Source organism: Megalobrama amblycephala, unplaced genomic scaffold, assembly GCF_018812025.1.
Source record: "Megalobrama amblycephala isolate DHTTF-2021 unplaced genomic scaffold, ASM1881202v1 scaffold422, whole genome shotgun sequence".
In the NCBI taxonomy this organism is placed as follows: Eukaryota; Metazoa; Chordata; class Actinopteri; order Cypriniformes; family Xenocyprididae; genus Megalobrama; species Megalobrama amblycephala.
The window spans coordinates 35,574-49,795 of record NW_025953370.1 but is presented as its reverse complement, the minus strand read 5'-3'; the positions used below and the strand labels follow the sequence as shown (position 1 = coordinate 49,795).

Sequence of the window (14,222 nt, the reverse complement as noted above, 5' to 3'; positions counted from 1 at the left end):
AATTATAATAATGGACTGACTCTGTTTACAAACTCTGTTAACAAACAATTGTTTTACTTCTGTTTTTTTTCCCCTCCAGGTATTTTTTTTTTTACTTTCTTGCCTCTTTGGAACATGTTCATTTATGCATACTGTGTAGAGGTGGTGCGCAGCTTCATGGACATTTAAGGTTTTCTGCCAATGGAGAGCTTCTGGGACATTGACATAAACAGCACTTTTTCATACAACTTAAAAAAAGGTGGTGACAGACAATTTTGGTTTTCTTGTTTTTGTGCCTTTGGAATCCATTGTTTTATTTTGTTTTTTTTTTCTTTTCAAAATTACATTCACTGTAATGCTGGAGTAAGATTTTAGAAGAAAACTTTTGGTCCTGTTTAATGTTTGTGCTAGTAAGGGTTGCAGAGCTTATAAGTAACAAGGTTTACAAAAGGTAACACTTTACAAAAGGTCTCGCTTGTTAACATCAATTAATATATTAGACAACATTATCTAACTATGTGCATTAACGTTTTTACAGTATTTATCAATATTTGTTAACATTAGACAATAAAAAAATATTTTTTTCAAGTTAATAAAATGTATAGTTATTGTTCATGTTAGTTTACAGTGCATTATCTATTAACATATGCAACTTTTGATTTTAATAATGCATAAGTAATATTAACTAGGATTTATAAATGCTTAAAGTATTTTTCATTCATAGTTCATGTTAACTAATAGAAAATTATTGTACAGTTACCAGAAGTTTTGAATCTTTTCTTTACATTTTGTTTGTATTAATTCATGGGTGTTATCTTATTTATCATCATACAGAATGATTTTATCTGAAAATGTAAAAATGCAGAAAGTTTGTGATGGGTAGGTTTTAGGTACATTTGTATGTGAGGAGAAAATTATAGTGCATATAAGCCTCACTGTCCTCCAGACTCTTTTTAAATGAGAGTGTTGTGTTTCTTGGTTCCCTTTCGAAAGGGAACTCCACACTGCCAGTGCCGCGTTAAGCCTTCGCGGGGCCCTGGGCTAACGAACGCAAAGGGCCCCTCCCCCTTCCCCTCGACATCCATAATCGCGCGTCTTATGCAAATTAAGATTTTAATATGAATATGATATTATCAGTTTAAAACATGCAGACAAAAATGGTAAAAACATTTCTAGGATGGATTGACAACAACAATAGACTCATATGCGCTCCTCCATCATTATGACTTTGCATTGCTGATCTAAAAATGTAAAAAATAAGATTTAAATTTAAAAAAGGCTTTTTAACAAGTCCAAGTTTAAATTCGACCGATTCGACTCTGGCTTTGGAATTTCAGAATATAATTTCAGATGTGATATGTGTCTGAAGATTATTCTAGTTCTGTCACAGACTTTTTTTTTATGCATGTTTTATACTTAATAAATGTACTATTCGTTTCTTCTCTAAATATGTTTCCATCACGTTTTATGTGCATTTTATTTCGTTGAATAAAAAGTATCCACCCAACGAATGTACGAGTTACATTTATTCACATCTTTTGCAGTATCTTAAAATGTGCAGATGTGGCCGATTTTTTTCAGAAAACCAATATGACTCCTTTAAAATTCTGTACTACTGACATTAATGCATGCATAAGTTTCAGAAACTCACTTTAAAATGACGGTCAAATGCAATAGATCATCGTTAAGACATTGTATGGACTCTTTCTTTGTCCATTTATTCAGCTCCTTAATGATTTTAGTAGTAACAACATAGATAAGCTTTAGCAAGTTATTGACAATATTATTTCTATTATGCTTCATTTTTATGAACATGCACACGGCTTCTGTGTCGCGCACAGACGCGCGTGCGAGCCTTTGAAAGTATTTGGCTGCGGAAAGATGCGTTCGGTGTGTGCACTGCGCACTATCTAGTGGACTTTTGTTTTCAAGCACTCAATTCACTTTCACATGGGCTGTTGTACAGTACACACACGGTCCGTGCCATCACAAAAATTGGGCTGCATGCGGACGGGGAGCGCGGAAGTCTGCGAACTCTCCTGATGACGAAAATTACGCGATGCGAACGCCCGAAGTATACCTTGGTGTTAAGACTGTAATAGCGGGCCACCAATCCACCCAGGCCCATATGCACGTGCATAGCCAGACGCTACGCCACTGTCCTGGTTGTATTCCTGCGTGCGTGTCCGCTGCGCCTGTGACTCTTGATTCGGGTGTGTGACGACGATGTGTTTTAAAACGCAAAAGAGGATTGTTTCGGGGGCCCCCCAGTGTTCGGGGCCCTGGGCTGCAGCCCATGTTGCCCATTAGGATAACGCAGCCCTGCACACTGCACTGACTGCGCTATGGGGAACGTCCTCCGTGACCCGTGCTCGAAATGCCAAAAATCACCACACTCCAATCCTATTGGCCGGCGACAGCCTATCACGTCAAACGGCGCGAATCGTGACGTATAAAGGGAGCGCCTGGGGAAACAGCCGACATCCTCTTGTCTTTTCGCGACTGCTTTTGCTCGTGCCATTTTCACTCTGCCAAAAGAAAATAGGTCTGCTAAATCGTTCAGGAAGTGTGCTGATCCTTGTCCCAGGTTTCTGACACCGGAGGACACACACAACTTGTGCATTTTTCTGTCTGGGCGAGGAGCACGCACGGTCAGTACTCGAGGGTGCTGCCTGTGCTAACTGTGAGCGTTTTCCTATGAAAACGCTCCGTTCTCGTTTGGCCCTCTTCTCGAGGGGAGAGGTGCCACCACTGCTGCCTGGTGGTTCCGGCCCCGCTCGTGCTGAGGCTCAGCGGCGATTGAAATCATGGGGCTCGCAGGTGGAGCTCGCTGAAGAATTTGAGAGGGGTGTCAATCTTTCTCAAGCTGAAGCGACTGACGAGGACGCGCTTCTGGCGGATGACGACAATGTTTTATCCTTAACATCCTCGGACTCAGGAGCGAGTGCTCTCTTGGTCCAAAGCCCCAGAGAACAGAAGATGGCCGAGGCGGGAGAAGCGGGCGAGCCCGCGGCTCCCGCTCGGCCTCCCTGCGCTGCGTTTTTCGGAGTTGCTGGAGGTTATGGAAAGCGCCTCGAGCAGACTGCAGCTGCCCTGGGAGCGCGTGAGGAGGGAACCCGCTCGCAGCAGGTTAGACGATCTTTTTCTCTCTACCCATGGCCCGGCAACTCCGGCGAGGGCCCTGCCATCCAAAGCGTTGAAGGTGACGTCACGTTTAAATGGCAGGGCTTACGCCGCTGCAGGTCAGGCTGGTGCGGCATTGCACACGATGACGGTGCTTCTGGCGTACCAGGCTGATCTGCTTACGGGTCTTGATCAGGGAGGCGAAGACGCGCTCCGCGGCGTTTAGATCTTGCATCCCGCTCAGATCCAGCTCTGGGCCCAGACAGCCGGGAGATCCCGGGCCGTCTCGAGCCGAGGCTCAGAGGCAGGCCCAGAGGGAAAGTGCCGCCGCTCGTGCACCTCCTCCTCCTCGGAGTAAGTCGCAGAGACGGCGAGATGGTAGAAGGAAGAATCAAGATTTGAGGGAGGTGATCGAGGAGCGGCACCAGCAGCGCCGGTAATCGATCTCCGCTCTCGCGAGGGCTTTTTCTCGCCCTCGCTCTTCCTTCGCCTCCCGGTAGCGTTTGTGACATCTATATGCTGCGGGCTTTACAGTCGGGCTGATGTTGTGGGCCTATGATGGATATATTCCTGACGGCCTGCCATCTGGCTTGATAGTGAAAGTGCTTTTGGGCTTATGGGACTTTGGATTTTCCCCTCCGTGTGACGAATCGGGGAGGAATCTGCGTTCTACGAGCCGCAGGAGGTAAGCCAGGTCCATTTTTCATTCTCAATATAGACCTTGCTTTTCCTGTATAGCTTCCCGTGCATTTAGTTGTCATCTGTTCATGTTTTTAAGGGGTTATTTGGGCAAATAACTGTATGTTAGGCTGACTGTTACAGGCAGGCCCTTTATGGCCGCTTTGTTGTTTAGCGTTGGTGTAGTTTCTCGGCTGATAGTGATAGAACTAGCTTTCGCTATTGTCAGTTATGTGTTGGCCGGTTTTTCGGCCACCTAATGCTGTTGCTTGCACTGCTTTCTCTGTGTGTTTAGGAATTTGTAGCCCGAGTGTAGCGTGGTCTACATACAGTCCTTAGCTAGCGGCTAGGCTAGAACTAGGTTAGGTGTATGTTTGTTTACATCCCCCTGTTATGACTATCCCCCTGCGGTTGTATAGTTCCTAGTTCTGGCCTCCTTCTGAAGAAGTTGCTGGCCGTTTTTTGCCCATATTTTCCCTTCATATGTTTATGCAGGCGTGTTATGTGAGCGTGCTTGTGCTGCCACAGGTTACACCTGTTTTCTATGATAGCAGGCTTTATCCGGCCTCTATATATGAATACGGTGCTGTTGTACTCCCCATTTAGGGTTTGTGTTTCACTGAGTGCATCACCTGTTGGATCGCACACTCAGGGTGAGTGTAGGGAATTTTGTTTACCAGACTTCTCCCGGTCGTTTGCACCACAGCATCTGGGGTTCATTGCTGTTTTATTGTTGGCTATTTGCCTTTTAGCCTCTCTGTATGCAGTCAAGTCAAGTCAAATTTATTTATATAACGCTTTTTACAATTGGTAATTGTTTCAAAGCAGCTTTACATATTAGAAGCACAGAAAAAAAGAGAAGTGGTTAAAAATAAGCTGTACAAGCAGGCGTGGTAATATGTAACATATACAAGATGGTGCTACATTAAGCCAATGTCAGCTGACTTCCAGGGGTGGAAAAAACCCCCTAGGAGAAAAACCCAGCGTGCTTAGAAAAAACCCTGTGGAAGATATATATATGTAAATGGATATGGAGATCAAAATCTGAATTATACATTTTTATTATAGAGATTAAAAATAGATTATATATAAATATATGTAAGAGGATACGGATACAGCGCTGTTGGTCTACGATGCTGGTTACGCTCACGCTGTTTAGCATATTAACATTGCCTGCTGGAATGTGTATGCCTAGACTCAGGTTGTGTAGCTAGTTCCCTTAAAATTATCATTTTAGGTTATACTGGCCCTTCCTTGTAGCTAGGGCCCTGTCATGACCCTGGCCACATGGTTCTTTAAGTAGCAGGCCTTTCCAGGCCTCTCTTATAGCTTCCTGTTGGCCCAGCTATACTGGTCGTGTACGGGCATCATTCCATGATGAGTCATACGTTACTCTGTTGTTGCCAGATGTTTATGGAAGTCGTTGGCCCCCGTTGAGGCCTCCTTTCATGTCTTACCTAGCATGTTGGCACAGCTTGTATGGGTTTCTGTACGTCTCATACCCCTTGGGTGTTGTATAAACACACTAGCTATCACCGCGCGCTTTTAACGTTACAGGCCACTTTTAGGCCTTCCTTTGCTAGCATGTCGGAGTTTAGCTTGGTACTCCTCTCGCTGAGAGTAAAAAATGTTTTTACTGAGTAAATTGTGCGTTTATTCCCTTTAGCTCTAGTCGAGCTAAAATATTTTCTGTCTATCTAACAGGTTCTATTTTTGCTCCTAGAACTTTAGTGGCCGCTGGCTGATGTCGCGTGTGACGGGTAGGCCGTAAAGGCCTCCTGTGGAGCATGCTGACCTTTGACAAACAAAAGGGATGGTTTCGCCGGCTGGCCGGGTCTCGGGTTGACTATGACCTCCTGTGTAGTCAGTCTGTTTAGCTTGAACCCTGATAACACTGCCACGAGCTGATGCCACGTGCCTGCTGGGATTATAGGCCCATGGGGCCTTTCCTTAGCGCATGATGGCGTATGTTGTACTCCTCTTGCTTAAAGAGTAGAAGGTACTTCACCGAGTGCACTGCTCGCTGGTTTGTTTTGGACGGGCTGTCTCGTGGGCACTTGCAGCTGTTATGTCTTGGTGTTTGCTCCACCTTGATATGCAATAGGGTGTGGCCCTACAGGCCATCCTGGGCTACCGCCGTCTGCATTCAGTTCTAGTTCTCTGGTGAACTCTGGTTATGTTGTAGGCCCTTTTTCCTGGCCTCCATGACTATGTGCCCGCTTTACGGTCTGTCTGTTAGGTTGAGCTTTGTACTTCCCTTCGGGGTTAACTGCGTAATTGTGCTTAGCTCCCTAAGCTGGTATGGTTGTAGACTTCTATGAAGTCTCCCGTTAGACCGGCCCCCAGGCTGGTTTGTGCTCCCCTGGGTCAGGGGTCTTTAGCGCACAGCCTCCTCAGCACCTTGTTAACGGCTGAGTAGATCCTTGGATGAGTGGTTGTACTCCCCTCATACGAGGGTCCATAGCGTTTAGCCGAGTTTCGCTCTCCAGGATGCCCGTCTCTGCGTGTGGGTTTGAGTTGCTTACTGCCCTTTCGCAGTCGCTCTTTCCTGCTCTCCTCTCTGGAGTTTGCGCTTGGAGATTCTGTATATCAGACAAGGTTGGCTAGGCCAGATTTAGCTTCGCTGGATCTGGCTAGGCCTCCTTGGTGGCAGCGGGATGGATTTTTCCCCCCGAGTGACTGGCCGAGGTTCCTTTGGTTCCTTGGCCACATTCCCTTAAAGGGACCACCCCCATAAAGGGAAATGTGCTATACAAATAAACTTGCCTTGCCTTGCCTTGCCTTGCCTCTCGGGCTGTTGGCTCCAGATGCTCGAGCAGCCTTGGTAGGCTTTTTTCGGAAGGCCTCTTTTAGGCTCAGCTTGGGCTGTTGGCCGTAGGGAATGCTGTCACTGACAGCCTTGGAGTCCTGCCCCCGGTTTTTCCCTGGAACTGCCGGATGTCCAGACATGTGGACTGGCATTCTCCTCTAGCATGGCGGCGTGGGTATATCGTTCCCCATAGTGCAGTCAGCGCAGAGTGGAGTTCCCTTTCGAAAGGGAACGTCTCAGGTTACATATGTAACCATGGTTCCCTGATAACAGGGAACGAGACGAGATGTCGGCTGTTTCCCCAGGCGCTCCCTTTATACGTCACGGTTCGCGGCGTTTGACGTGATAGGCTGTCGCCGGCCAATAGGATTGGAGTGTGGTGATTTTTGGCATTTCGAGCACGGGTCACGGAGGACGTTCCCCATAGCGCAGTCAGCGCAGAGTCTCGTTCCCTGTTCTCAGGGAACCATGGTTACATACGTAACCTGAGACGGTTTTTCTTGTGCATCAAAAAAAAGTTTTTTGTGCATTTGTTTTAGAGATTATTCTGTCAGTAAATGTAGAGGGTTTCAATTTGCATTTGTGTTGATTGTAATATTTTGAAATATACTAAATTGTAACTTCATTATTATATGTAATAACAAATAGTGTAATTACAAATGTATTCAATTATATAATAGTGTACATGTAAATTACATTAAAGTATATTTAAGTTCACATTAATTGCTTGTCAGTACATTCGGAAGTACACTTTTACCATATTTCAAAGTACCTAAAAAAATTGTATTAAAGTCCGACTTAAGTGCTTTAAAAAAAATCACTCAGAAGTTCAACTTGTTGCATTTAATATGAACTTAATCTGTGATATATTTCAAATTAATCACAAATAGAATGCACTTAAGCGGCTGAAACATTACATTTAATTCACACTTAAGTGTATTGATAACTGATATTAAAATATATTTTAGTTCACATTAATTGCTTGTTACTACATTGGGGAGTGCACTTCAATTATATTTTAAAGATACTAGAAGTGATTATGAAGGTTATCATAAAGTTGTATTAAAGTTCCACTTAAGTTGTTCAAAAAAATCACTCAAAAGTTTAACTTATTGCATTTAATATGAACTTAATCTGTGATATATTTCAAATTAATTACACATAGAATGCACTTAAGCGGTTGAAACATTACATTTAATTCACACTTAAGTGTATTGATAACTGATATTAAAATATATTTTAGTTCACATTAATTGCTAGTTAGTACATTGGGCAGTGCACTTCAACTATATTTTAAAGATACTAGAAGCAATTACAAAGGTTGTCATAGTTGTATTAAAGTCCCACTCAAGTTAAAAAAAAAATCACTCAAAAGTTCAACTTATTACATTTAATATGAACTCAATCTGTGATACATTTGAAATGAATTTCAAATAGAATGCACTTAAGCGATGAAAACATTACATTTAATTCACACTTAAGTGTGTTCTTTTAAAGTATATTATTTGTGCAATAAGTACACTTTATAGAAGTATACTAAAGTGCACTTTTTTTTCACAAGGGAGACAAAAGAGACATGTAAAATGTGCAGTGTTATAGGGGCTCCAGGTTGGGAAGCTCTGTGTTATAGGCTGGAAGATTTTGTGTTTGTGTACCTGGTATTAGAGCATCTTTCCTGCAGTCATACAGCATCCCCAGCTGGAAGGGTCTCCCTAGAGCCGCTGTTTCAATCACATTCACTCCCACTGTATCCATACTAAACACACAAAAGCACCAGTTTGTCATGCTGGGGCTGTATTAAAATGCACAATGATGGAGAAGCAAACAATGTAGTCCTTAATTATAAATCCAAACAAGGGAACATGCAGGAGATAACTAGGAAACAGGATAGCAAAACCACCACATAAAGTAACAACGATTAACACTGCACTAAGGACAACAAGGGTTTAAATACACAGGGAGACAACAATTGACCGGTGAACGTAATCAGTAACCTAGGGAACCAACTAGCACAAACTAGGACAAGGGTCCATGGCAGAGTTGATTGAGTGAGGGGCCATGGTGGAGATTTGGCAGTCAGCATTAGCGGAACAATGTATGGAGATGAAGCTGAAGGATGTAGAGATCTGGGTGCAGACGATGAACCAGTGAGACCAAACCACAATGATGGCTTTAGAGGGCACTGAGGAGCCGCAAAAGTAGGCTCTGCCAAAGTAGGCAGTTTGAGGCGTTATGACACAAGATTAATTTGTCTAAAGATTTTAAGGGGACCCACATACCTTGGACTGAGTTTCTTGTAAGGTAATCACAGCCGAAGGTCTCAAGTTGAAAGCCACACCCACTGTCCAGGAAAGTAGTTGGGGCTGGATCGATGATGACGATCACTTGCACTTTACTCCTGTCTATGGCCCATTGTAAGTGGACATGAGCCTGAATCCATACGGCTTTACTGAACCATTCATCCACAGCAGGTACCTCGACAGCTCACCAGACCAAGGAAACGGAGGAGGTTGAAACCCCAAAACACACTGAAAGGGCGTTAGCTTCGTGGAGGGCTTGACAATGGAATTTTGAGCATATTCTGCCCAGGGGAGGAAGCGGCTCCAATCAGATTGGTTCTGCTGGCAGATACTATGTCTTCAGGGAGACCATAATAACGGAACACGTAGTGGAAAAGGTGTTCTGCTGCATCAAAGGCTGACAGGCATTAACCGGCATTAACCGGCATGGTATTACCTTGTGAAACAGGCAAGTCAGTGATGAAGTCGATGGCTATGTGTGACCAGGGTCGATGTGGTGTGGGTAGGGGATGTAGTAGCCCTGCTGGTGGTAACTTGGAAGACTTTGCTGCAGCACAGATGTGACAGGAGTTCACGAACGAATTGGTGTCAGCTTGTAATGTTTCCCACCAGAACTGGTTCCGCAGCAGACATACTGTCGCCGTAATACCTGGGTGGCCGGAGCTTGAATGAATTACCTTTTCTCTTAGATTAGGAGGAACAAATGTTTGATTCGGCGGGCATTCCAGGGGGAGTGGGTTTTGAGTGCTCGCCAGGGTTATTTCAGAGATGGTGTCCCACTGGACTGTAGCTAGAATCAAGGATGATGGAATAATAGAGTCTGGAGAGGGGTTCAGAGGAGTGAGGTCATGTTGCGAGATAATGCGTTAGCTTTGGTGTTTTTTGATCCAGGATGATATGTGATTGAGAAGTCAAATCGATTGAAGAACAGAACCCATCTGGCTGGTCTTTTGGCAGAGTGCAAGTCCTCAAGGTTGCGATGGTGTGTCAGAACCAGGAATGAATGTTTCGGCCCCTCCAACCAATGGCACCGTTCTTTGAAAGCAGCTTTTATGGCGAGTAGTTCGCAGTTGCCAACATCATAATTCTGTTCAGTGCCAGAAAGTTTAGGAGGATTGCCTTGCCGCTGTGAAAGGATAGCACCAATGCCTGTATTTGAAGCATCTACCTCCACTACGAATGGGATGTTTGGGTCGGGATGATGGAAGATGGGTGCAGAAGTGAAGTGGTTCTTTAATTGAAGGCTTGAGTGGCGTCAGTGGACCAGTAAAGCTAGGAGTTCCCTTTCTTTACCATGGAGGTGAGTGGAGCTACGATGGAGCTATAGTTCCTGATGAAGCTGATGAGCTCTTTTATTGAAGTAGGCTGAGGGCATTTTAGCACTGCCCGTACCTCGCTTTCATCCATAGACACCCCTTCAGGACTGATGACGTACCCAAGGAATGTAGTCGAGGTTTGATGGAATTCACACTTTTCGGCTGACGTGCTCTTCTTGGGTGTCAGAGTAGATTTAGATGTCACCAATGTATACTATTACAGACTCGTTCAGCATGTCTGTGAATGTCTATAATGAATGAATATATATATATATATATGCATATATGCAGGGATGTGCATTTGTATATGAAGGTACAGGTTTTATGTATATATTATAAGTCTTGAGTGGTGGAGCCTTGTGCACATGTATCATGTAACTGTTTATTTTGTTTTTTGTTTGTTTTTTGTCTTTGTGATATCAATGCCTTTGTACTTTGTACAAATTTACCTGCGGGTACTAATAAAGTAACCTAACCTAACCTAACCAGTCTTCCATTCATCCCCTCCCTGGATGCGAATGAGGTTATAGGCGGATCGTAGATCAAGTTTGGTGAAAATTTTGGCACTTCTGAGGTGTTCCAAAGCAGCTGGAACCAGGGGTAGTGGATATCTGAACTTGATCGTTATCTCATTTAACCCACGGTAATCGATACAAGGTCGAAGGCCACCATCTTTCTTCTCCACAAAGAAGAACCCTGCTGCTGGTGAAGTGGATGGGCAGATGAAACCCTTAGCTAGCTCCTCCACTATGTAAGTTTTCATGGCTTCAGCTTCAGGCTGTGACAGGGGAAAGATTCTGCCCCTAGGTGGTGTGGTACCTGGCAGAAGTTTGATGGCATAGTCGCTTGGTCGATGTGGTGGTAGATGAGAGGCTTTAGTTTTGCCAAATGCTTCCAGTAGGTCAGAATATTCAGGGGGTACATTGGGGGCAGAATTGGTAATGTTTGTTATTGTGTTTGTTCTCACCGGGATGGTGTGGATGGACTTTAAGCATGTGGAAGAGCAGATAGGGTCCCAACAAATTATCTGTTTTTCCCACCATGATATAATGGATTACGATTCTGTAGCCAGGGTAAACCAAAATTACCAGGTTGTATGGAGAGTGGATGACAAAAAGAAGAATTTTTTCAGTGTGTAGTGCTCCAACTTGCAAGGTGAGTTCAGTGGTGGTGTGCAGTACATGACCAGTCCCCAGGGGGCGTCCGTCTAGCGCTGCCACTGCCAAAGGAGAGTTGCACGGTATCAATGGTATTTTATGCACTTTGACAAAATTTTCATCAATGAAGTTCCACGCTGCCCCAGAGTCCTACAATGCTTTTGTAGACAGAGTATTACTTTGGAATGTGAGTTGGACAGGTACGTCAATACAATGGGTAGTTTGGATGGAGGAAATCAATAAACTCACCCTGCGGTCCGGCACTTGAATAGGACGGGTTGGGTGTTCAGCTCTCAAATGTCCTGCTTGTCCATAATATAAGCAAAGGTGGAAGCATCTCTTTCAATAGCTTAGTCGGTATAGGGTCTAACATACATGTGGATGATTTTGATGATTTAAAATCAACAACATGTATGCTACTTTTATGAAGTGCATGAACGCGACGCTTTCCTCTCTGAGACAGATGGGAGTCCGGGTTCTGAATTATCTCGACGACTGGCTGATATTGGCCCAGTCTCGAACTGAGCTAGATCATCACAGATCCGTGCTCCTCAGCCACTCACCAGCGTATTACGTTCCTGGGTGCAGTTTTCGTCAGAGCGTGCCCTGGCAATTCAGCAGCTCGTGGCTTCTGTCAGGAACAAAGCCTGTTTCCCTCTTAAGTTTTTCCAGAGGATGTTAGGGCTGATGGCTTCTGCCTCGCCGGTTTTGCGGCTTGGCCTTCTATGGGTGTGGCCTCTGCAATTCTGGCTGAAACTTCAGGTCCCATCTTATGCTTGGCAGCATGGCCGCTTTCTTGTCAGGGTGAATCAGGCCTGTGTAACAGTAAAAACTTGGATGAACCCTATGTGGTTCAGCCGTGGGGTACCCCTGGAGGCGGTCTCCAGAAGGATGGTGCTCTCAACAGATGCTCTCTGGTTTTATTGGCGGGTCGCAACCAACTTGTTCAGGTGCATACTGCCACCTACTGTACTGGGGTGTGCAAATTCAGGGCTTTATGTACTTAGCATAGTTATAATATGTATTATATATATAAATTCCTATATACTGTGCTCTAACCCTATATCTAAGAAAATTAGAGAGCGCTTTACTACCTTCCCACATTTTCTCATCTGCCCCTAGAATCCCCTTCAAACTCCACTCTTGTTCCAGCTCATATATCTTATCTTGCAAGATCCTCCTTTCTGCATTATATTTTTTGCACCTTATAATGATATGCTCCACATTTTCTGGAACATTACAGTCAGCACAATTATCTGATATGCATTTCAGGGACTAAATACATGAGGCAAACAAAGGATCTTAACAAGGTAATTAAAAGGACACAGGTGAAGGAAATGACTAATTAGACAACTCTGTCATGGGAATGAACCAAAAACACAGTAAAGGAGTGAGACACCGATTAGACGTAACAAATAAACCTCTGAGCCTGTTTTTAAATATAACTCTGTTCGTCTGAAATAAGATATATACTGTACACCTAGGATGGCTTGAGGGTGAGTAAATCATGGGATAGATCTCATTTTTGGGTGAACTAATAGTTTAATCAACAGTATGATGTAATGAAGGGATAGATCAAAAATGTAATGGTAAAGGGATAGATCAAATAGGCCAACTGATGGAAGGTTTGTGAAGAAATTTCATGCTCCTTTGTAAAAGTATTTTTTAGTATTTTTAAAATATAAAAATACAGTAGTTTATTTTTGATAAATGGTGTGGCTGCTGTATTTTGTAGTTTATTTGGATTTTTAACTCACTTTTAACTATGTATTTTAACTACTGTAGTATTATAGTATTTTGAAGGGGAAAAAAAACAAGAATTTTAACTATTGGCATCATCAAGTCAGCCGTCACTTTATTTTGGCGCGAGGCCCTGTGCGGTCGCACTTGGCATAGCCCTTGTGACGGTGGCCTACTGATTATGACAGCTAAAAGTTTGAAATTCTCTGTTCAGTCTTACTCAAAGTCAGACAGAAGCTGTACACTCAGGTTAGCATGGGCAAATGATGTTATCAACATTTAAAATACAAATTACCTCTTTACATTTTACTAATTTTTCTCACAAAGGTGTTCAATCATCGTCTTAATTTGGATAATCTCTTTAATTCAATATGTAATTCTCTCTTGAATAATTGTTTTCATGTCTGTTTCTTACCTGTTGTCCTCTTCAGTGTTTCCTCTTCAGCTGATGTAGAACCAGAAAGCTTGTGTTTGACGTTTATTTCTTTTAAAATATATTATGATTCATTAGGAAAATGAGAAGACTTAAATCAGAACTACAAATCGTATTACCGTCTTTAAAGCCACATTTAGATTCTTGATTGTATAACATTCATTATATTCAAGAGAGGGGAAAAATGCCTGTTTCCGTTATTTTTATCTGCTCGGTCTGTTTTACCTTCACTTTCGGTTCATTTAATTTGTGTGTTTGGCTCTACTGCACCTAACCGCGAGATCATCTGCCCCAGATCTGAAACAGATCTGTGCAGTCGAACACTTTCTGCTTCCTGTGATGCTGGCAAACTTTATCACAGATGAAATGGAGTATAGATGCAGTTGTAGCCTATATGTAATGTAAATGTTTAAAGTCCCCCTGTAGTCAATTTATTTTATCACTTAAAACTCATCTTTGATCTTTGATCATCTTTCTAGTGTCATCTGTAATAACTCCCACAAGCCAGCGGTGCTATTTAGTACTATTAACTCAGTTTTAAACACTCCCCAAGCAACCTGTCTAGAGCCTTCAGCCGATATGTGTGAGAAATTTTTAGACTTTTTCATTGACAAGATTGAGGCTGTTAGAGCGAATATTTTGCTCCCTTCAACTTTTTCATCCTTTTCCACTGAGTGCTCTTCTGTT

At 43.3% G+C, this 14,222-nt stretch overlaps 1 protein-coding gene across 3 annotated transcripts in view; it reads right to left on the bottom strand.

Annotated features, from left to right (window-relative positions):
* LOC125261521 (stonustoxin subunit beta-like) overlaps nt 1–13,754 on the bottom strand; it is a 38,260-nt gene extending 24,506 nt beyond the window's left edge. For all 3 annotated transcript variants that reach the window (XM_048180074.1, XM_048180075.1, XM_048180076.1), the window contains exons 1-2: nt 13,518–13,754; nt 8,245–8,345 (exon numbers count right to left, since the gene is read on the bottom strand). In XM_048180074.1, coding sequence (XP_048036031.1) covers nt 8,245–8,344 — 100 coding nt within the window. In that variant the 5' untranslated portion in view covers nt 8,345; nt 13,518–13,754. The remainder of the gene's footprint in view (nt 1–8,244; nt 8,346–13,517) is intronic.
* Nucleotides 13,755–14,222: the final 468 nt, after the last annotated feature.